We start from the raw sequence: 24,971 nt of genomic DNA, 5'->3' as shown, positions 1-24,971 counted from the left end.
AATCATTCTGTGTTTGTGGCAATGGACAGTGAGTGTGTCTGTGCCAGGGTTGAGGTGAATTCCACCTAAGTCAGGAATTGAATTGTATTTATATATGGAGAGAAACCCATGTGCAATTCAATTTATGAATTGAATTGGAATTGACCCCCAACCCTGATGTGAGTGAGTGAGTGAGTGAGTGAGTGAGTGAGTGAGTGAGTGAGTGAGTGAGTGGCTGAGTGGGCCCTTACCTGACATGGAGGCAGGCAGGATAGTCTGGCCCACCAGGCTTTGCTGCAGAAGGTTCTGGTCAAACTGGCCTGTGAGGACCTGGTTGGCTGGAAGGTAGATGTTAGGGTCTGTGGTTGTAGCCTGGAGCAGGCCCACAGGGTGCAGGGTCTCTGTGTTAGCCGGGTGCTGCTGCTGGCCCTGGTTCTGGCTACTTCTGGACGATGCCGCTCGCTTGGCCTTCCGACCCTCCGAGCTGGGCCGGTAGTGACACTGGATGTGGGTCTTGCGATGGCCCGAGGTACGGAAGCGAAGCTCGCAGAAGGGGCATTTGAAGGGCTTGGATCCAGTGTGGAGACGCATGTGGACTTTCAGACTCCCTTTGGTGGAAAAGGATGTGTTGCACATGTGACAGTTGAACAACTTCTGACCTGCAGGAAGAGAACAACATAATGATAGCATTGTTAAAAGTAGGTTTATTCTTGTTTTCCCTATTGTATGTAGCCCTACAGGGGCTTTACTGTGTAGCACTGATTCTCATTATTTGACATAGTGGTAGGTTTGGCAATAATGTGGCTGAGGTCTGGGATCGGGTGAGGGCCGCCAGGGGTTTGTTTGTAGTGGGGGTTGGGAGGGGTTGGTGTTACGTCCAAAATGTGTATTGTGACTCTAGATTGATGTGAATCAATAAAAAAACTGTTATTCTCAAAAAACGTTTGCCAATGATGTCCTGAAACTCAGTGTTTGAATGTCATTGTTCCATTGATGAATGTATCGCACCTCCGTTCTGACTGGCTGACCGATGCCTTTTCCTCGATTTCTCCCCTAGAGTACCAATAAAACGAGTCACTTTTCTGATTTCTGCCGTTCCAAAAGTTAATTCAGACGTCCCTACAGAGAATACTAATCCACAGCTCTTCAACAATAACTTGGAGTATTAGGCCTACTTAGTTCATGTCTGGGCCTTCTCATTAAATCAGGGAGAATGAGTGTGTCTGCCCCGGAGTCAGAGTGTCAACCGCAGTAATTACCAAAACAGGACAAGGTGAGAGGAAATATCTCAATATCCCTCTAATGTCAAAACTTTTCTGCTGCCATCTTGCGCCGGCGATCAAACCTACAACTCTGTCCCATAAATCATCCGGCACAATTAGTCCACACGGCGCTGTTAGATGATAAGACATGCAAATGAGGCGGATTGAAATATTCTTCATAATAAATTAGGAATACGCATCCAAGAATTTATAAACTCTCTTGTTTTTGAGTACGGATCCTCTTAAACTGCATTTACTGATTGATTTACATAATATAACTCTTAAATTGTGGATCAAAGTGCACTCCACACCCACAGAGTTGGATCATATTGAGAACATATTGTAGCTAATGTAGTAACAACCCAAACGTCACTTAAACTAATTAATAGGGACAGATCAGCCTACGCTACTCCCACGGTGGCATTTTAACTAATGTTCCCTCCTACTGTGTTTCCTCGGATCCCTCCCACTCCATCTGATCAGATGGAGTAGGAGTACACACTGTGCACTACACACTGACCTGTGTGGGTCTTTATGTGGCAGTCCAAGGTGGACTTCACTGTGAAGTTCTTCCCACACTCGTCACACTTGTAAGGACGCTCTCCTGTGTGGATCCGGATATGTCTAAAGAGAGAGAGAGGAGGGAGGGAGGGAGAGCGCGAGAGAGAGAGAGACAAAGTTACTCATGAACATTCCTGTTAGAATGGAGAGAATGTTAAGGGAATGCTTTAGGTTAAGTTTCAGAGTTTAAAATAAGTTAAATTAAAAGAAGATTAATTAAAAGAAGGTTAACATTCTTTTCATAAAGAATACAGTGCAACACAATGCATTTATCACCTGCGGCCATTCTGATGTTTTCCTATTTTCATTTTGCATGCTTGTGCTTAACAAGGACGTCTTCTCTTCTGAACTTGAATCTGCAAGGTTTTCAGGCACAAGGCCACTGACTCAGCAAAATTGTTAGTTTACTCCTTCTTATAACTTTGTTCTTTGTTTTTAATATGTATTAGGTAACTTTGTTAGGTCTCCCTGAGTCTCCCTGAGCGAGGACACGTTTATTTTTAAATATTTTATTTTTTGCTGACAAAGCAAAACGATGCTGGGCCAATTGTTCGCCGCCCTATTGGACTATCAATCACGGCCGGATTGTGATACAGCCTGGAATTAAACCAGGGTCTGGAGTGACGCCTCTAGCATTGAGATGCAGTGACTTAGACTGCTGCGCCACTCTGGAGCCATTTATAAACACGTTAGCTTTCTTGTTTTTGATAAAAGAGCACCATGAAATGAAGTGAATATATCTTTGTAGCAGCCATCCCTGGGGTGTTGCTGTCGTTTCCCCTTGTTTTTGGCAGGCTTAGTGACTCCATAATTAGGCTACTTCTGAAATTAAAAACTAAGCCTTCCCATAAATACTTCAATATGGCCTGGAGTTATGGCTGGTCGCCAGGGGGAAGTTTGAGGAAGCCATAATGATCATTACTTAATATCTTACAAGCTCATTACTTAATATCTTATTACCCCAATCAAATATTCCTCGCCATTAATTGCAACCAAACTTTTATGGTCCAATAAAACCAGAGTTAATTTCAGTTAACTTATTCTCTTGGCAGCGGAATGTTTTATGCTCGGCTGGCAATGAATGATGGACCGAAAGACTTTGGCATTTCACTAACTGAAAGTTACTGCCCGAAACACTGTACTAAAGAAATTAGCTGTTGATATGGCACCTCGGTCCATTTCATAGCCGTGTTTTTTCTTCTTCTTCTTACAAGATGACTCCGTAAAACAATGGGACAATTCCAGCTGTCAAACTAGATCATACCTCTCCTCACTCAACTCAAGTATAGCGGAGGCATCATTCTTTAAAGCGGAAATATGTGATTGCTACATCCATGATATACAGTTGAAGTCGGAAGTTTACATACACTTAGGTTGGAGTCATTAAAACTTGTTTTTTCAACCACTCCACAAATTTCTTGTTAACAAACTATAGTTTTGACAAGTCGGTTAGGACATCTACTATGTGCACGACACAAGTAATTTTTCCAACAATTGTTTACAGACAGATTATTTCACTTATAATTCAGTATCACAATTCCAGTGGGTCAGAACACTAAGTTGACTGTGCCTTTAAACAGCTTGGAAAATTCCAGAAAATGATGTCATGGCTTTAGAAGCTTCTGATAGGCTAATCGACCTCATTTGAGTCAATTGGAGGTGTACCTGTGGATGTTTTCCAAGGTCTACCTTCACACTCAGTGCCTCTTTGCTTGACATCATGGGAAAATCTAAATAAATCAGCCAAGACCTCAGGAAAAAAAATGGTAGACCTCCACAAGTCTGGTTCATCCTTGGGAGCAATTTCCAAACGCCTGAAGGTACCACGTTCATCTGTACAAACAATAGTACGCAAGTATAAACACCATGGAACCACGCAGCCGTCATACCGCTCAGGAAGGAGACGCGTTCTGTCTCCTAGAGATGAACATACTTTTGTATGAAAAGTGCAAATCAATCCCGGAACAACAGCAAAGGCCCTTGTGAAGATTCTGGAGGAAACAGGTACAAAAGTATCTACACTGCTCAAAAAAATAAAGGGAACACTTAAACAACACAATGTAACTCCAAGTCAATCACACTTCTGTGAAATCAAACTGTCCACTTAGGAAGCAACACTGATTGACAATAAATGTCACATGCTGTTGTGCAAATGGAATAGACAACAGGTGGAAATTATAGGCAATTAGCAAGACACCCCCAATAAAGGACTGGTTTTGCAGGTGGTGACCACAGACCACTTCTCAGTTCCTATGCTTCCTGGCTGATGTTTTGGTCACTTTTGAATGCTGGCGGTGCTTTCACTCTAGTGGTAGCATGATACGGAGTCTACAACCCACACAAGTGGCTCAAGTAGTGCAGCTCATCCAGGATGGCACATCAATGCGAGCTGTGGCAAGAAGGTTTGCTGTGTCTGTCAGTGTAGTGTCCAAAGCATGGAGGCGCTACCAGGAGACAGGCCAGTACATCAGGAGACGTGGAGGAGGCCGTAGGAGGGCAACAACCCAGCAGCAGGACTGCTACCTCCGCCTTTGTGCAAGGAAGAGCAGGAAGAGCACTGCCAGAGCCCTGCAAAATGACCTCCAGCAGGCCACAAATGTGCATGTGTCTGCTCAAACGGTCAGAAACAGACTCCATGAGGGTGGTATGAGGGCCCGACGTCCACAGGTGGGGGTTGTGCTTACAGCCCAACCAAGATTGGCAAATTTGCCACTGGTGCCCTGTGCTCTTCACAGATGAAAGCAGGTTCACACTGAGCACATGTGACAGACGTGACAGAGTCTGGAGACGCCGTGGAGAACATTCTGCTGCCTGCAACATCCTCCAGCATGACCGGTTTGGCGGTGGGTCAGTCATGGTGTGGGGTGGCATTTCTTTGGGGGGCCGCACAGCCCTCCATGTGCTCGCCAGAGGTAGCCTGACTGCCATTAGGTACCGAGATGAGATCCTCAGACCCCTTGTGAGACCATATGCTGGTGCGGTTGGCCCTGGGTTTCTCCTAATGCAAGACAATGCTAGACCTCATGTGGCTGGAGTGTGTCAGCAATTCCTGCAAGAGGAAGGCATTGATGCTATGGACTGACACGCCCGTTCCCCAGACCTGAATCCAATTGAGCACATCTGGGACATCATGTCTCGCTCCATCCACCAATGGAGCGAGAGTTGGCGGATGCTTTAGTCCAGGTCTGGGAGGAGATCCCTCAGGAGACCATCTGCCACATCATCAGGAGCATGCCCAGGCGTTGTAGGGAGGTCATACAGGCACGTGGAGGCCACAGACACTACTGAGCCTCATTTTGACTTGTTTTAAGGACATTACATCAAAGTTGGATCAGCCTGTAGTGTGGTTTTCCACTTTAATTTTGAGGGTGACTCCAAATCCAGACCTCCATGGGTTGATAAATTTGATTTCCATTGATAATTTTTGTGTGATTTTGTTGTCAGCACATTCAACTATGTAAAGAAAAAAGTATTTAATAAGATTATTTCATTCATTCAGATCTAGGATGTGTTATTTTAGTGTTCCCTTAATTTTTTTGAGCAGTGTATATCCACAGTAAAACGAGTCCTATATCAACATAACCTGAAAGGCCGCTCAGCAAGGAAGAAGCCACTGCTCCAAAACCGCCATAAAAAAGCCAGACTACGGTTTGCAACTGCACATGGGGACAAAGATCGTACTTTTTGGAAAATGTCCTCTGGTCTGATGAAACAAAAATAAAACTGTTTCGCCTTAATGACCATCGTTATGTTTGGAGGAAAAAGGGGGTTGCTTGCAAGCTGAAGAACACCATCCCAACCGTGAAGCACGGGGGTGGCAGCATCATGCTGTGGGGGTGCTTTGCTGCAGGAGGGACTGGTGCACTTCACAAAATAGATGGCACCATGAGGAAGGAAAATTATGTGGATATATTGAAGCAACATCTCAAGACATCAGTCAGGAAGTTAAAGCTTGGTCGCAAATGGGTCTTCCAAATGGACAATGACCCCAAGCATACTTCCAAAGTTGTGGCAAAATGGCTTAAGGACAACAAAGTCAAGGTATTGGAGTGGCCATGACAAAGCCCTGACCTCAATCCTATAGAACATTTGTGGGCAGAACTGAAATAGCGTGTGCGAGCAAGGAGGCCTACAAACCTGACTCAGTTACACCAGCTCTGTCAGGAGGAATGGGCCAAAAAGCTTGTGGAAGGCTACCCAAAACATTTGACTCAAGTTAAACAATTTAAAGGCAATGCTACCAAATAATAATTGAGTGTATTTAAACTTCTGACCCACTGGGAATGTACTGAAAGAATTAAAAGCTGAAATAAATCATTCTCTCTACTATTATTCTGACATTTCACATTCTTAAAATAAATTGGTGATCCTAACTGACCTAAGACAGGGAATTTTCACTAGGATTAAATGTCAGGAATTGTGAAAAACTGAGTTTAAATGTATTTGGCTAAGGTGTATGTAAACTTCCGACTTCAACTGTATACCCATTGATTTATATATCCCCATTGATTTTTGAAGAATATAACGTATGCCTCATGAGCTTAGTTCAACTGTCCGACCCCATCAGAACGCAAAATATAACATTGATTTACTCCATTGTTTGTAAACAATGCAGTTGTAAACAAACACTGTATAGCCTCAAAACATGATTACAAATATGCATTTGTAATCACGGATGGTCAGTCCTTGCATCCATACCTCTTTCTATGAATTTGAGAGTGGTTACATTTCTCCAGCACAATCACTCAGCTGTTTACCCAAACAGCGATGGGGGACCGCTGTGTTATTGTTTGAACTGCAGATTGACGCTTTAAGAAACTGTTTGCCTGTCACACACTGTTCACACACCGGTGGAACACTAGTGTCAAACGAGAGGAAAATGAAGAGGGAAACAACTCATTTCTCCAGCGCCTGACGATGACAATCATATTTACAGGGGAGATAAAAATCAAATCGGCTGTTTAACAGCTTGTTTGGCGGTGATCTCACAAATTAACTCACCAGTAAACATGTGTGTGTATTGGCAGGTGATAAGCACCCCACTAACACTAACCCTGTCAGCCAGCCAGCCAGCCTGTGAGTGCTGTTGGCTGTGTTAATAACTTCAGATAGGGTCTATTGTGGAGCCCCTCTCAGAGCAGTGCAGAAAAGAGGCCTGCAGTGGAAACTGTTGTAGTGACTGGGAGGAGGGCTCTTCTTCTGGGAGAGAGGTTGGGTCAGGGCTGCAGTGTGGAGCCTGTTCAGGGCCCTGTAATTGGGCTCTCTGTATTGGAGGGCTCTTCTGGGATATAGGATGGGTGTCGGGGGGGGGGGGGCTCTCATGCATGCTGACCAGAAGGGCATAGTGGGTTATTTGGGGCCCGGGAGGAGAGGGCGGCTGGAATGACAAGGTAACTCTTCAACCGATGGGAAAGACAATCATGACAGAATCATGAGAAGGAGAAAGAGAGAGAGAGGGGGAGGTGGAGATGTAAGTAGAGGTGGGCACACGGGCTAGACTGCACCTGAACCTGACTACAGAGAGGAGCCCCTCTCAAAGAGCTCAGAGATGTGGAAAGGTGGGGGAAACTTCAACCCCAAGAGCAATATATTCAGAGACACAGAGAGAGTCTGAGTTGCTCAGAGTCAGAGCATGAGGAATAGGACCAGGGCCTAAAATTAACACCCGCCATGTCTATTTCACCAGTCACGTTGGCGGGTGATCAGGGCTCCACAGTGCAAGCATTTCACTCACATTTGCGATTAAAAATTGAGTTAGAAGTGAAGTACAAGCACATTTATAGCAAAATAAATGCTGCAGTAGCTGTTTTCAAAGTGTTTCTGTCGTTTTGTTTCATAGCTGGTAGCTAATATCCCACCTCGTGCAAAACGCAGCAACGCTGCCTGGCTTGGGAGCTATGTACACTGTGATTGAACTGCTGAAGTTTCATTTTTAGAAGCGCTGCGCACAGGTATAAAAGTTGGTCTAATTTACTCGAAAGTCTACTGAAGTGAGACTTGTGTTTCTTTTTTACATTGCTTTGTTCACAAACCAGGTTGTTTTTCAATGCTAGAGTTTGCATCAACTGCTATCAAAGACACATAGGCTACTAGTCAGATTCTGTACTTCACAGGCACAATGTTATGACTAGGGGTGTGTTCGTAAATTCACTCTGGAGTGCCAGAGTGCGCTCTGGGCGTTCGTAAATTCAGAGCGTTCAGACAAAAATGAGAGGACACCTCACTCTGACCATTTTACTCGCCCTAGCAGAGGTGGATAAGCTGTTTTCATGTTATCCAGAGCGTTGGTGAATAACTGTGATGCTGGCAACAATTTAATTACGCTTTTTTGCCGACGTTTACTGGCACCTTTCGTAAATTCATCCGTTATTCTGTGCTCTGGCACACTCAGACGAGAGTGCTCTGAAATCGGAGTAGATAGCCAGTGTAAATGTATGAACGCGCCCTAGACTCTGAGCAGCTAGACTGCCCTGTTTGCCATGGTAACCTCACTCAAAGGAAAAAAATCCACCCAAAACCACTCATTCCTATAATTTACAGTGTTAAATAACAATATTATGTGAGAACAATATTTTTTGTGAAGAAATGTTTTATTTTAGCGTTTTAATAAGGTTGGTACCAACATGTGAAAATCGTTGTGGAAATTTGTTGCAGCTCAAGTCCTCTACAAAACCCACAATGCAATGCTCTCTGTAAGGGTTGGCTAGCTAGCAAACGTAGCTACACACAATAAAACCAAAGTCAACATCAGCATGTGAAGTAGCTAGTTAGCTGTAAAATCGCCTAAACAAACAGCACTATCAATTTAGAAGTCTACAATCTCACCATGTTCAACCTGCAGATCGATGTGCCTAACAGAGTGGAGTCTGACATTCGCAATGGCACCATGCAATGCACCCTGGACTGAAGAGGCAGACAAATAGGAGAAATGTGCTAGACCCTCTGTTAAATTACACATTTCTTGAGGTAGGAATGTCGCAAAAATATGATCAATGGCTCATTCGAAGACAACTTCCCGCGTTATGACATCGGCCAGTATTGAAATTTGACATGTATGATAGATGTCTGCCTGCTTGAATGGTAATAGCACAGATACACATGAAACGACCCAGGGAATCGATGGAACATCGCTCAGAGATGCATAAAAACAATATAACATTCAAAATGGGTGAATCTTTCCTTTAAAGGGGCAGCTGAACATTTTTGTCTCATCTGTGATATTTTGATTTTTAAAAATGAAATAGCATTGGGCAATATACCACATCACTTCTTACTAGTAATACATTTCTTGATTTAGAAGCATGCTCATCCGTTTTTTGGGGGAGGCTTTGGTGTAATTAGTGGCTGGTCGATTTTTTTATCTACCTGCCACAGTGGCTGGTGGACCAAAAAGTTAGTATCAGGCCCTGAATAGGACAGAGAGAGTGAGAGACAGAAAGTAGATGCAGAGAACGTGAGAATAAACATAAGAGTATGGGACAGAGAAAGAGAGACAGAAACTCGATGAAGAGAGTGTGGGAAAGAGCATATAAGAGAGTACGGGACAGAGGGAGACAGTTCTCTGACACTCAGATCACCTGACGAGGTCGCTGGGCTTCTTGAAGCTCTTGGGGCAGAAGTTACAGCAGTTGGCAAACTTGGGCTCAGTCTCCAGCTCCACCGCTTTGTCCTTGATCTCGCTGATGCGGTCGCGCTCCGCCGCCGACTGGGCCAGCACCTTCTCAGACACTGACGCCTCGTCACCAGGGTCATTCTTGGCCAGCTCCTCCGCCTGCTCCTCCGTGAAGGTTATGATGTTGGCCCGGTTCCTCTTCATCACGGTCTGCTCGCCCTCCTCTTCCTCCTCGCCGTCCTCATCCTCCAGGCCTGCGAGGGGAGAGACACATTATAGGAGGAAAGGATACACATGCTCCTTGAGTGTCACTCAACATCACGTCCATGACCTCATTTCAGATGTTTTTTTAAATCATTGCTGCTTGTCAATATAAGCTTGTCAGGCAGAATATAATTAAATAGAATGTTACCAAAAGTCATATTCAAACTATATGGAAGCACGCCAGCTAAATCAAGTATTTCAAATATTTGGAAATCGTATGTGACCCAGGTCTGCTTTAACTTTTATTTAATCATGGCTAATTGCCTTTTTTCAAGGGTGTCAAACTCATTTTGCCTGGGTCAAACTGAAAATCCTATCTTCGCAGAGGTCTGGCGGGCCAAACTGAAAATTGAGTATATTGCCTTGCTGTCAAAATCTACATAAAACTTCAAGAAAGCTGAATCTAATTTTACCCTCACTTTTCTGACAAAATTTGCAAAAGTACATCTTTAAAAAGAGTATATCTCTACAGAGTATACACTACATGACCAAACGTATGTGGACACCTGCTTGTCAAACATCTCATTCCAAAATCATGGGCATTAATATGGAGTTGGTCCCCCCATTGCTACTATAACAGCCTCCACTCTTCTGGGAAGGCTTTCCACTAGATGTTGGAACATTGCTGCTGGGACTTGCTTCCAGTCAGCCACAAGAGCATTAGTGAGGTCGGGCACTGATGTTTGGCGATTAGGCCTGGCTCGCAGTCGGCATTCCAATTCATCCCAAAGGTGTTCGATGAGGTTGAGGTCAGGACTCTGTGCAGGCCAGTCAAGTTCTTCCACACCGATCTCAACAAACCATTTCTGTATGGACCTCGCTTTGTGCACGAGGGCATTGTCATGCTGAAACAGGAAAGGGCCTTTTCCCAAACTGTAGAATCGTCTAGAATGTAATTGTATGCTGTAGCGTTATGATTTCCATTTCACTAAGGGGCCTAGCCCGAACCATGAAAAACAGCCCCAGACCATTATTCTTCCTCCACCAAACTTTGCAGTTGGCACTATGCATTGGGGCAGGTAGCGTTCTGCTGGCATCTGCCAAACCCAGATTTGTCCGTCGGACTGCCAGATGGTGTAGCGTGATTCATCACGCCAGAGAACGCGTTTCCACTGCTCCAGAGACCAATGGCGGCGAGCTTTACACCACTCCAGCAAACGCTTGGCATTGCGCATGGTGATCTTAGGCTTGTGTGTGGCTGCTCGGCCATGGAAACCCATTTCATGAAGCTCCCGACGAACAGTTATTGTGCTGACGTTGCTTCCAGAGGCAGTTTGGAACTCGATAATGAGTGTCGCAACCAAGGACAGACGATTTTAAAAGCCTACGCGCTTCAGCACTAGGCGCTCCCGTTCTGTGAGCTTGTGTGGCCTACCTCTTCGCGGCTGAGCCGTTGTTGCTCCTAGACGTTTCCACTTCACAATAACAGCACTTACAGTTGACCGGGGCAGCACTAGCAGGGCAGAAATTTGACAAACAGACTTTTTGGAATATAATATAATATAATATAATATGCCATTTAGCAGACGCTTTTATCCAAAGCGACTTACAGTCATGTGTGCATACATTTTTATGTATGGGTGGTCCCGGGGATCGAACCCACTACCCTGGCGTTACAAGCGCCATGCTCTACCAATTGAGCTACAGAGGACCACATGGAAAGGTGGCATCCTATGACGGTGCCACATTGAAAGTCACTGAGCTCTTCTGTAAGGCCATTCTACTGCCAATGTTTGTCTATGGAGATTGCATGGCTGTGTGCTTGATTTTATACACCTGTCAGCAAAGGATGTGGCTGAAATAGCCATATCCACTAATTTGAAGGGGTGTCCACATACTTTTGTATATACTGTATAGTGTATCTCTGTACCTATATAATTAAATGGAAAACTGACCAATATGGCTGCCATTATCAGCAAAATCTAGAGCTAAACAGATCTATGACACTAGCCACTAGTGTATATCTCTATGGCCATGTCCCAAATACCTCTCCTTTCTCCCTAAGTGTGCACTTGTTCACTTGTTCACTTCCCTTCACTGATTTGGAAGGAAATAAGAAATAGCATAGAAACTCCTACTAGCCCATACCTCCACCAATCCAATGCTTTTAGATTTGTGGGAAGTAGTGAACGAATGCACACTTTAGGAGAAAGGAGATATTATTGGGACGCAACCTATGTCTGTACCTCTGTCCACTTCGGCGTGGTCTTTCTTCATGTGCCTCCTATACAGCACGCTGGTGCGGAAGCTGTCCTCACACATGTGACACTTGTAGGGCTTCAGGTGAACGACCATGTGGCGGTTCAGACTGCCGTTGGTGGTGAAGGAGCTGTCACACACGTTACACTTATAGGCCTTCACTCCTAGGAGAGGGAGCAAGAGAGATGGAAATACAAATAATAATATGTTTCATCAGTGTGTTGACCAATAAGGTTTGGGTTTTCCAAAGCATTTGAGGCTATAGTATTGTGCCATTTCTCTCCACAACCCAGATGCTCAGCCACGAGAGAGAAATAGACATTTGACGGTCGTACGTGAACAAACAGAATTCGTCAAATGAAGCACTTTGCTGTCCTACGAGAGGCGTGAGTCTGGGTCGGCGAGATAAATAGCGTGCTATTTTAACTATGCAGGCAGTGTTGAGGTACACTGTTCTTACCTGTGTGTGTGTTGAGGTGGGACTTGAGGACCCCTGCTGAGACGAAGCATCGGCCACAAATGTTGCAGCAATAGGGTTTTTCTCCGGTGTGGGAGCGCACGTGTTGCTTCAGATGGCTGGACTTCTTAAAAGGTTTATTACACATGCTGCACCTGGGGGGAATCAAACACACAGGTCGTGTTCCTTAGGAATCAAACAGAAGAAAACAGACTAAAACAGGGAGGGACTAACTGACTACCAACAGGAAACACTCATTTGCTAAACATTTTCCATTGCGTGCCCTAATGAACACGACCATGATATAATAGAGACTGTCTATTTCTGTCAATGACATGTGTATCAATAAAGCTCCTATCAAAAGTCACAAATCATCAGTTAACAATACTGACAACAGGAATCATTTCAAAGTTCCACCAGCGATTCACAAAGCAAGTTGGGGTTTATAAAAGTACATCAGACTGTTTGTGAAGAGTGGAATAATTGAAAAGAAAGGTCACTAACTCAGCCCTATGGCCTCTGTTTGTGCTTTCTGTTTGTAAGGTGTGAGTAATTGTGAGTTATGTCTGCATGGCCTTTGGAATGAGACAAAGAGAGAGATTATCTCCCCACAGATATGAGGTGTATGTGTGTACTTAGCTAAACAGAATGTGGAGTCTAATTTTGATACATATACAGGACTCCATCCAGAGCATTACACCCAAACGGAAGTCACACTATACCACACACTAGTCCATTCTCAATGTGTAAGGCTGCACCACACTTTTCTCACTGTTAAAACCTCAATCTTGATTACATCTGTGTCATATCTGAAAGTTCAGTAGTTTACAATCTCAAATACACATCCCCTTTCCATATCTATCTAATTGATGTCCTCCTTTCTCTTGCTTTGTCTATACCGCTAGCTGTTTCATCCTAGATAGGCACTAATAATACATTGTGTGCTGACGTGGTAGGGATTTTGTAATATACTTTATTTTTTTTGCATCCGTTCCGAGTGCCATGGGGAACAACAGAAGGAGAGCTGAATAAAAGCATGACACGTTACTCAGTCCCCTTGTCGTCCCACTCTCTGTTTCCACAACGCAACAACATCAGTGACTAGTGTCCTCTGCTACATCTGACGCACAAGTTAGTTAGAAAACGAAGAGCTTGTAGCAACACAAGCTGCCACCACCACCAACTCTACAGACATCTGACGCACACGTTAGTCACGAAACAAAAAGCTTGTCGCAACACAAGCTGCCACAGTCACCTTTACAGACAGGAAGCTAGCAGAGTTAACTCATTGGCTGCTTCCCAAATGGCAACCTATGGGCCCTGGTCAAAAGTAGTGCACTAGATAAGGAATACGGTGCCATTTGGGACACAGTTATTTAGTTGAGCAAATTCTAAATAAACAAACTGAAAGCTAGCGGTAGTGGGGCTTCGAGGAACTTAACAAAAGGCTTTAGAAAAAATAGACAAAGACTGACTGTATTAGCGGGAGTGTTGCGCGGTGGTGTGAATAACAATGATCTAAGTGATTACTTGGTGGGTAGGATAAAAAATAGCTTGATTCTAAAGACCTGAATATGATATGTGTCGCACTCAAAATGGTCACTGTATCAGGAGACAACGACAGCGACGGCGGAGAGATTCTGATAGTGTTATCGTAGCTTTGCATTCGTCTGTGTCGACTGCTAATGCTGGTTACAGCCCTAGAGCACAACTGTTGATAATGGTGCATAACAGTGTTATCTGCTGACGAGCCGGGAACCTCAATGACAGAAAGTAAATGCATCTATTACTTGCAGAAAGTCATAGGCTCGCTCTCATACACATTTACATTTTAGTCATTTAGCAGACGCTCTTATCCAAAACGACTTACAGTAGTGAGTGCATACATATTTCATACCGTTCATTTTCTTTTTGTACTGGTCCCCGTGGGAATTGAACCCACAACCATTGCAAGCACAATGCTCTACCAACTGAGCCACACCAGACACACACACACAGGACACACACGTGTACACACAGACACACACACCTGTAAGCCCTCTTGCTGTTGTCCTCGCTGTCGTCTGGGTCTTGGTAGTCTTGTGTCTGGTCGGACAGCTGGAGGTCTCCTTGGCTAGTTTCCTGGAGCAAGCCACTCGTCTAAACAGAAATACATGCAACCGTTAATTAACTACATGGTCCTCTGTAGCTCAATTGGTAGAGCATGGCGCTTGTAACGCCAGGGTAGTGGGTTCGATCCCCGGGACCACCCATACGTAAAAATGTATGCGCACATGACTGTAAGTCACTTTGGATAAAAGCGTCTACTAAACTGGCATATTAAATTATTATTACATTGTGATTAATCACTGACTACAAAATAACTACTTGACAATATGCTATACAATCTATGTGAACTGACTACTTAAGGTGTAATTTATTCACAAGCAACATTTAATTCAGCCGTTTTTGGCTTGATAGAACACCCGCTAAATTAGAGTGGCAAACAGGCTCCGAGACAGCTTCTACTCCCAAGCCATATGACTGCTAAATAGTTAATTAATGGTACCCAAACTATCTGCACTGACCCTATCTTACACTGTCCCTATGCACACTCACTAGATTTTATATACACACACCATATACACACACACACACACACTACACTGTCACTCCCACACAAATCCCTCACACATTCAAACACCACATACTCACACACACACGCATACCTACACAACACAAACATATGCACACACACACACACTTTTCACTTTACCCTGCCTTCATGTACATATCTACCTCAAGTACCTCATACCTCTGCACATTGATCTGGTACTGGTACTCCCTGTATATAGCTCCATTCTTGTGTATTTTATTTTATTCCTATATATTTTTACTCGTAAGCAAGCATTCTACTGTAAAGTCTACACCAGTTGTATTCGATGCATGTGATAAATACAATTTGATTTGATAATTCCCTGTTTTTTTTTCCGGAAATCGCTATGAGCCAAGGCCACCCTATGACGGTGAGATGGAAGCCCCCTGTGGAAGGTGTGGCGGTAGAGGCTGACGGTGCAGGACTCACCACCTCTTGGCTGGGCACATGGAGCAGGTTCTGGGGGTGGTAGCTGGAGGACAGAGCCTGAGACTCTAGGGTGCTGGAGTCCTGTAGCTGCTGCACCGTGGAGAACTGGGCCTGGGCATAGCCCTCTGCGGTGATGGTGAAACCTGCAGGAGGACACACAGGGGTACAGACAGCGCTACAGCATACAAAGGGTTAACCCTGTATGAGAACTTAAGGGACCCTAGCAACTCTAAAGGAGGATGTATACACATGTGGAGGCTTGTAATCGAAGGACGGGCACATTGTCATGGCTGTAAAGGAATTAATGTGTTTGATACCATTCCATTCATTTTAATCCCTGCAAGCCTCCACTGGTACACACATTGCACCTTAGAATAGATTAATTGATGACACAGATAGAAGTGGATTTGAAAAGCCTATTATGGATAAACTTCACACTTCCCAACAGGAGATGCATTTAGCACCACAGCACGTAACGAGTTAACCCTGTATATCTGGCTAGAGGCTAGAGCCTTGGCCAAATGCAAAATTAGAAGAGTCAGAGGATTAATGAATGACTTACTGCAAACATGACATGGCTAAAAGTGTGGTTGGAAAAGTTAAACAAAAGCTAATTAAGGATTGCTACGGCTCACCCTCCTAGAACGCGCCATTAACAGACTGAGCCCATGCCGCCAGTCTGTGTCTGTGTCTGTGTCTGTGTGTGTGTCTGTCTGTGTGTGTGTGCGTGTGTATGCACGTGAATGTGTATTTGGACAAAGACTTTGCAGGAAACTTGCAGGAAACTTTCTAGGAACTTTCAAATAATTCCTTACTTTCCTTCTTGAAAAGAACAAGAGAGGAGAGGAAATGCGTAGAAGTCCATCTCGTGGAATGCCACACATGCTAATGAGAAACACAGACACGCATGCAGACACAGACACACACACACACCGACATCCTCCCTGCTGTCAGTCAAACTTTTTACTTTAGCAAAACTATACAGAGAGTATAGGAGGCCTAGGATGAGGCAGGAAACCTGTAAAAAGAGATGGTGTTCTACAGATTAATACACCTGTGTAGGAGGAGGAGAGCATATTGCTGTGGGCGAGAGATGCTGGATGCATCCGACACCGAGACAAAAAGGTCAGGCTACCCACTGTGAAAATTAAACATCTGATGTGCCAAACAGATGCTTTCTGCCAGTCCCCGCTGAAAATGGGCTCTTCTCAGCCAGAGGTCAGAGGCAACCATGGCGTTATCCATTACACTGGATTCAGAGAGCCGCGGGCTGCCAACGTGTGTGTGAGTGTCTGTGTATAATTTACCCCAGGTTAACTCACGGACATTGCTAAATGTACTGAGGGAAAGGTTTGCATGCCACCACCATGCAGTGTGTGTTTTTGTGTGTACGTGCATGAGTTACCTTGAGTAAGTGCTTGCTGGTCAAAGCCAGGCTGCGGGAGTGTCTGCGCCTCAAACTGGCTAATATTCTGAGGCAGAGCATGCTGTGTAGTCACAAAGTTGTCTGGAGTCAGAGGGGGAGAGATAAGAAGACAGAGGAACAAAGCAGGTTAGTCTGGGTAGACCGTATAATTAAAGACCAAAGTATTACGAATCACTTAAAGGTCCAATGCAGCCGTGATTGTTTTCAATTAAAATGGTCAAAAAGAAACAAAACCAAAAATACTGTAGCTTCTTAGCAAAGAAAAATGTCTCAAGCAAAAATAAATCAAGGTCTTACACTAAAAGGGCTTTTTCCCATCATTTTCACACTATTATTCCAACGTCATAGTGTGGAAATATATATATAGCACAGGAAAATCACGTTTTTGACGGCACTGGGCCTTTAAAGCAAAAACAGCACGCAGACAGCAAGAAGAGAGCAAGTCAAGGTTCAGTAGTCAAATCGGGGTTCATCTTTAATTTGCTGTCTGTCTTTGGAACCCAGGCTGAATGTCAAGCACAAAGCACAGAAGTACTAGAAATGCTTCACATAGAGCAAGTCCAGGGGGATTTTTGTACTGAGAGGAATTATAGACTATTGATCTTTGATTGTTTTATTCGGCCAGTTCTACCCTGCAAGATGTTTCAATTCAAACCTTACAGATGGCATTCAGGATTACCCTCCAAACAGAGGTTTCTAACATCCATGGTCTTTCCTGGCAAAATGAAACTTAAATGTATATTGTGAAAGTTGAGTTTGAGTCTAGAGAGAGAGAGAAAGGTCACTGATCAAGTCTACATTTTCCTTTGGGCTCTAGTTTTTCTAGTCACAAAGACTGCCACTGACAATAGTGACCTTTCTAGAAGACAGATAGGCGACTTGTCCTCTGGAGTAACAACTTGATTCCAGTTTGTTGACCTTTGGCTCTGTTTAAAGCTCCCCAGTCCCAGTCACTGTCACACTGTGATACTCAGTGGCTCCCTAGTCCCTATATAGTGCACTACTTTTGACAAACCCCCTATGTGGCACCGCAGAGACCAAGAACACTATCCTACCCCATCCGAGATGTAGAAAAAAATATATAAAAAAACTTTTGACTTCAGAAAAATTAATAATTTTGGCTTGTGGCGGCCGTTCCTGTAGACTCAAGACGCCCTCTCTATGTCAACGGTTCTTTGGCATTTAACTGAGGCAAACTTGATACGACAAGGCACTTTCTAGTTCGAAGGTTCACATGCACAGGTAACTGCCAAAATAAAGGGAACACCAACATAAAGTGTCTTAATAGGGCGTTGGGCAACCACAAGCCGCTAGAACAGTTTCAATGTGCCTTGGCATAGATTCTACAAGTGTCTGGAACTCTACTAGAGGGATTTGACACCATTCTTCCACGAAAAATTCCATAATTTGTTATGCTTTGTTGATGGTGGTAGAAAACACGGACTCAGGCGCCACTCCAGAATCTCCGATAAGTGTTCAATTGGGTTGAGATCTGGTGACTGAGACACCCTTTAAATCCCCAATGCTCCTTTCAGACCCCTCTTTGAAAGTCACTGAGATCCCTTCTTCTAGCGATGGTAACCAAAATAATGGGCAACTGGGCACTTTTATACATGACCCTAAGGGTGTTAATTGCTTAATTAACTCAGGAACCACATCTGTGTGGAAGCACCTGCTTTCAATATACTTTGTATCCCTCATTTACTCGAGTAAGTGTTTTATTACAGACAGAAATACTCCTCCGTTTCATCAGCTGTCCGGGTGGCTGGTCTCAGATGATCCCTGTAGGTGAAGAAGCCAGATATGGAGGTCCTGGGCTGGGGTGGTTACATGTGGTCTGCGGTTGTGAGGCCGGTTGGACGTACTGCCAAATTCTCTAAAACAACATTGGAGGCGGCTTATGGTAGAGAAATTAACATTCAATTCTCTGCCAACAGCTCTGTTGGACATTCCTGCAGTCAGCATGCCAATTGCATGCTCCCTCAAAACTTGAGACATCTGTGGCATTGTGTTGTGTGACAAAACTGCACATTTTAGAGTGGCCTTTCATTGTCCTCAGTACAAAGTGCTGAGCATGTAATGATCATGCTGTTTAATCAGCTTCTTGATATGCCACACCTTTCAGGTGGATGGATTATCTTGGCAAAGGAGAAATGTTCACCAACAGGGATGTAAACAAATGTGTGCACAACATTTGAGATAAATAAGGTTTTTGTGCGTATGGAAAAATTCTGGGATCTTTTATTTCAGCTCATGGAACCAACACTTTACATGTTGGGTTTATATTTTTGTTCAGTATACACACACACACACATACAGAGAGACAGACAGACAGACAGACAGACAGACAGACAGACAGACAGACAGACAGACAGACAGACAGACAGACAGACAGACAGACAGACAGACAGACAGACAGACAGACAGACAGACAGACAGACAGAGACAGAGAGCAGGAGAGATTATCATAGAATTTGACTCCGCAGTTATCAGTGAATCAAATCAAGAGGCTCTCTCTCTTTGAATGGGTCAGGGGTTAGCTCATGCAATTAAGCCTTTTTTACAACTGTTATTGGCTTACGCGATAGCTCTAAAAATGACTTTACCGAAGGCTGAGAGGACAAATACTAATCTAAATCACGTACAATGGTAAAGCTAGGGTAAGTTTATTTTCTTTTACTCACCGTGAACTTGGGAGGTTGAACGGGTCATGTTGCAATTTTAATGAGGTTTGAAGCTTGACCTCTGGCCAGGTTTCATTCGTTGTGCTATGCTCTTCTCTCTTTGTTCTGAGGTTAAATATAGTATATGTTGGAACTGTTTTAAATATTAAAGCTACAAGGTCAAGGAGGTGGTTCCGTCAGTCACACACCATGAATCCTAATGAGATGTATCGAAAAACTAATTGTATAGAAAAACCCATTGAAATACCAATTCCAAGAAAAGCATCAGTAAGAAAAGAGAGAAGGTTTTTGAAAATCCAGCATTGGAATGGAAATAGCGTTTGAGTAATGGACAGATAAAAAGTATTGAAAGAGTGAAATAAATGGACTCGCTATTTGGAGTGGAGGAAGGAATACAGATGGAGGAGTTATACAGACGGACGAGATGAGTGCTCTTTTAGAAACCCAGATGTTTGCCCTTTGCCATCTTAAAAGATTGCCATTTAGAAAAATGTGCTATTCAAAATATTAATAAGATTCCATATTCAACAGTTCCTTGCTTTTTTTGCTAACACAGTTGTTGCCAACCATTGTCCCTGAAAATGAAACACCTTGCAGCGTAGACTGGCCAAATGAAAAATACAATCTAAGATCAAGAGTGGGTGGAGAGCAAGAAGAAAGTGGGAAGTCTGTATCTCTGTAGAAGTGTCTGTTGATGTTGGGAAGGGTTCAGACACCTTCTAGGGGTGGATCCCTTTGTTCACATCATCCTTTGTACATCCACCATAGAACTAGGTGGATTCCCCAATGAAAGTTAGAGGGACGAGGCAGCAGGCCGATAAAGTTGAGGCACAGTTGGCATCGACATTAAAAGACTACGTTCGAGATCGACTACAAAGTATATTGTCGTCAGACTGCACAGAATCACTGATCTGCAAATCACCTTGCGTACCTAATAACTACTTATTACGTGTTCAAGACCAGTGAGTCTGTGCCTTGTCCAAACTGATGCCCTCAAATACGCTGACATTCTTACCCTCTTCCTGTCCCAGGGACTGGTCACTCAGCTGGGTCTCCAGCGACACCTGCTGGCCGCCGCCCACCACCTGCGCATGGCCCAGCCCCAGCATGCCCTGCTGCGCCGAGCCCACCGTGGGAGGAGCCTCCTGCTGTAGGGTGCCGTCTTCCAGCTCCACCTGCAGGTCATGGGTCACGGTGGTGCCGTCCATGGGGTCGTCCAGCGGCGAGGGCTCCGGGTTCTGCTGTTGGTGGAGCTGCTGGGCCAACTCATACCTGGGAGGGGGAATGGGGAGGTGGATTCAGGTTGTTTACTACTTTGAGCTACAAAACTAACAGAAATCAGCCATTTTTTATGGAAAGATTTGACATCTAGAGATTTAGAGTTGAGAAAGTTTAAATTTCACACAAATTTCAGTAACGTGATAATAACCAAATTGGGAGAGCGACGCTCTCGCTAGCCAGTATTCCTGATCACATGACCTGAATTAAGGCCTGTAGTTTTTCCTTTTTCCTCCTGGTCAGATCACATGACCAGAAACAACTCTGTGCCCGACAACACATGAGCATTACTAACCTGTGGGTCTTCATGTGCTTCCTGCAGTTGGGCGAGGACTTGAAGGTCTTCTGGCAGTAAGGACACATGTAGGGCCGCATGTCGCTGTGGGTTGTCATATGACGGCGCAGGCTGCCGCTGGTGGTGAACGTGGTGTCACAAATCAGGCACTTGTAGGCCTTGAGGCCCGAGTGGGTCCGGATGTGGGCCTTCAGCACCCCAGAGGAAGCAAAGCCCTTACTGCACTGGACACACTTGTATGGCCTCTCTCCCGTGTGAGACCTGATGGAAGATGACCCAACAACGTTAATATCATGAGACATATCATCACATGAAAAGAACAGAAAGGCCTGCACACTGAATATGCTCCCAATTACCACCTTTATTGACAACGTTTCGATCCACAAGGATCTTCCTCAGATCATATCACAAACACATTGCATATCAACCCTGGGTGTAGTAGAATGTTATGAATGTAATGTAATGTTAAGACCGGTGATGTTATGACTGGGTGTGTTATGGTCTGAGTCAATGGCTCAAATTAGGAAGAATAAATAGTTATATAAATGTCAAGGGACTCTAATTTGCAAGTCCTAAAAAAAACAGTAAGCATTATGCATTATGCATGGTGTACGCAGTAAATTCCCTCTGACTGAGGAATAGGTTTATCAGTATAATGTGACAAAGTTTTGACTTGGGCTCTGTCATGGTCTGCAGTAAACAGACACTAGGGAATACAGAACATCAATCTCAGATAGGCTGAGTGGAGCAGCGAAGGCAACGTCGTTATTAAGGTAAAAAGTAGATTTTTTCTTCTGTTTCCTCGTCTATCGAGACTGTGACCTTTATTAAATAGGCTGTTTCTTTTCTCTTCCCCACAGTAGTAAACTGAATAAACATTTTAGTAAGGGGGAAGATTCGATGTGTCAGCCCAAAGGGCAAAACGACATCCTGAGAGAATCAATGAATACTGCTCGGGCAATTACTCCTTGGAGCCCCAAACTTCAATCTCCCATTTTTCTCATCCTAAGAAAAAGGCTGAAACTGAATACAATACTCATTCTAGCTACTTTTTCCTGTGGTAAATGGTGGGGAGACATTTTCCAGATATATTTGCTAGTTAATGGACATATCCACCACTGTGACATTACACGTTATTCCTGACAACAACCTGGAAATTAAACCAGACAAAAATAAAATGGCCTGTCACAAAATTTCACATTTTAGTCATTTAGCAGACGCTCTTATCCAGAGCGACTTACAGGAGCAATTACTGTTATGGTTATTGGCCCAACGCTCTTAACCGCTAGGCTACTTGCCACCCCACACTACATCTGAATATTTTTTCTCCCCTTCTCTTCCCTCCGTACATGTTTTCCTCTCTACCTGGCCTGTCTTATCATAAACCAGGCTGGCAGGGCATACACAGCAGAGGCATTAGCCAAACCTGGGTTCAAATAGTATTATTATTATTATTATTAGTCATTTAGCAGACGCTCTTATCCAGAGCGACATACAGGAGCAATTAGGGCTAAGTGCCTTGCTCAAGGGCACATCGACAGATTTTTCACCTAGTCGGCTCGGGGATTAGAACCAGCGACCTTTCGGATACTGGCACAACGCTCTTAACCACTAAGCTACCTGCCACCCTCTCCCTGGTTCTCCCTAGTTTTCGTTTTATATACTTTAAATACACTACATGACCAGAAGTATGTGGACATCTGCTCATCGAACATCTCATTCCAAAATTATGGGCATTAATATGGAGTTGGTCCCCCCTTTGCTGATATAACAACCTCCACTCTTCTGAGAAGGCTTTCCACTAGATTTTGGAACATTGCTTCCAGTCAGCCACAAGAGCATTAGTGAGTTCGGAGACTGATGTCGGGCGATTAGGCCTGGCTCGCAGTCGGCGTTCCAATTCATCCCAAAGGTGTTCGATGGGGTTGAGGTTAGGGCTCCGTGCAGGCCAGTGAAGTTCTTCCACACCAATCTCAACAAACCATTTCTGTATGGACCTCGCTTTGTGCAGAGGGGCATTGTCATGCTGAAACAGGAAAGGGCCTTCCCCAAACTGTTGCCACAAAGTTGGAAGAACAGAATAGTCTAGAATGTCATTGTATGCTGTAGCATTAAGATTTCCCTTCACTGGAATTAAGGGGCCTAGCCCAGACCATTATTACTCCTCCACCAAACTTTACAGTTGGCACTATGCATTGGGGCAGGTAGTGTTCTCCTGGCATCCGCCAAACCCAGATTTGTCCGTCGGACTGCCAGATGGTGAAGAGTGATTAATCACTCCAGAGAACGCGTTTCCACTGCTCCAGAGTCCAATGGTGGCGAGATATACACCACTCCAGCTGACGTTCGGCATTGTGCATGGTGATCTTAGGCTTGTGTGCTGCTGCTCGGCCATGGAAACCCATTTCATGAAGCTCCCGACAAACAATTATTGTGCTGACGTTGCTTCCAGGGGCAGTTTGGAACTCGGTAGTGAGTGTAGCAACAAAAATCGCTGAATCCACAAATTTGAAGCGGTGTCCACATACTTTTGTATATATAGTGTCCTTCAGCTGCGCTTGATGGAGTGAATTGATTGAACCAATGGAATAGTCCCAAAAGTGCAAGCCCCTCCCACCTGGCACTCTAGGCAGGCTCAATAAAACCCTCATAGTATTTGAAAGATAACAAATACTACTTGAACCCAGGTGTCTGCCAGTGGCTCAAACCCTCCGCCATGTGCTCAGCCCTCCTCCCCTGCCTCCTTGTCCTTCCCCAGGCTCTGCTCAGCCCAGCTCATCCCTCTCCCTGGTTCTCTAGCATCAAATGAAGAGCTAATGCCACTAAGCCACAGGGGTGGACTCTAACTCCACTGATAACAGCAGCTCAGCAGCTGTCTGACACGCTACAGCAGGCTTATCCCAATGACAAGGTACAAGAGGATCTAAACTGAGGCTAAATATATAACTTCCTCCCACTACTGTATATCTATGGACTCAATCAGAAATACATTCACTGGTATATGTCGGCAATGCCAGCTGCTTCAGAGAGGACGATATTTCTAAAGAAAATTCTCCCTCAGGGGACATTTCCCACGAGGACAAAGGCTATTTTAGGCTTAAGGGTTAGGTTTAGGGGTTTAGGTTTAGGGTTATGGTTATGACAGGATTTTGAATGGAAATCAATTTTAGGCCCCCACAAGGATAGTAAAACATATGCTGTAATGTGTGTATGCGTGTAGAGAATAGCTGTACCTAACGTGCTGCTTGAGGTGGCTGGATTTCTTATAGGCCTTGTTACAGTAGGGACACTTGTATGGCCGATCGTTGTCCACCATCTCCAGGTACGTCTGGAAGGCCAGGCGAGGGTTCTGGGACTGGATGAGACCTGGGGAGGAGGGGACAATATGAACAAAGTGCGTGTGTGTGTGCATGTGTGCTTGTGAGGGAGCGAGTGAGCATGCATGCGTTACCGAGGTCCGTGATGAGTATGGGCTCTTGCAGGGGGATGTCAGGCAGAGGTAGGTTGCTCTTGGACACCTTGGTTTTGTGGGCTTTGCGTGGGAACTTGTGCTTCTTCTGCTGCAGGCTCTTGAAGTGGGAGGCGATGTGTGTTTTTCTGTGCCCCGACGTACGGAAGATCTTTTCACAGTGAGGGCACGGGAACGGACGCAAACCTGGCAACAAGAACATTCATCTAAATTAGCATGTGGAATTAAATTCAGACAATAATGAGAACTGCATCAGTTTGGAAATGGAAACGTATTCATGTCAGTTAAATCGAGAGACAAGCTCGAGAAAATACAAACTTATAAACAGTATCGTATTGAGTAGACCGAAATCGATTTAACTTACCAATGTCTCCTGAGATGACATAAAAATCAAAAGAAACCTGTGGAACGCCAACCCCTA

General features: G+C 44.4%; 1 protein-coding gene across 1 annotated transcript in view; it reads right to left on the bottom strand.

The window, feature by feature from the left end:
- Positions 1–24,971, bottom strand: part of LOC311140566 (zinc finger protein 236-like) — a 77,301-nt gene that overhangs the window by 21,337 nt on the left and 30,993 nt on the right. Inside the window, exons 11-22 of the mRNA XM_084175682.1 lie at positions 24,533–24,736; positions 24,315–24,447; positions 21,082–21,342; positions 20,524–20,780; positions 16,804–16,905; positions 15,399–15,541; positions 14,364–14,473; positions 12,338–12,489; positions 11,865–12,041; positions 9,380–9,668; positions 1,762–1,865; positions 231–638 (exon numbers count right to left, since the gene is read on the bottom strand). Coding sequence (XP_084031808.1) covers positions 231–638; positions 1,762–1,865; positions 9,380–9,668; positions 11,865–12,041; positions 12,338–12,489; positions 14,364–14,473; positions 15,399–15,541; positions 16,804–16,905; positions 20,524–20,780; positions 21,082–21,342; positions 24,315–24,447; positions 24,533–24,736 — 2,340 coding nt within the window. The remainder of the gene's footprint in view (positions 1–230; positions 639–1,761; positions 1,866–9,379; positions 9,669–11,864; positions 12,042–12,337; positions 12,490–14,363; positions 14,474–15,398; positions 15,542–16,803; positions 16,906–20,523; positions 20,781–21,081; positions 21,343–24,314; positions 24,448–24,532; positions 24,737–24,971) is intronic.

This window comes from Coregonus lavaretus, assembly GCF_964263955.1.
Source record: "Coregonus lavaretus genome assembly, chromosome: 13".
NCBI classification, from domain to species: domain Eukaryota; kingdom Metazoa; phylum Chordata; class Actinopteri; order Salmoniformes; family Salmonidae; genus Coregonus; species Coregonus lavaretus.
The sequence above is the reverse complement of the archived record's forward strand: the minus strand, read 5'-3'. Positions and strand labels throughout refer to the sequence as shown.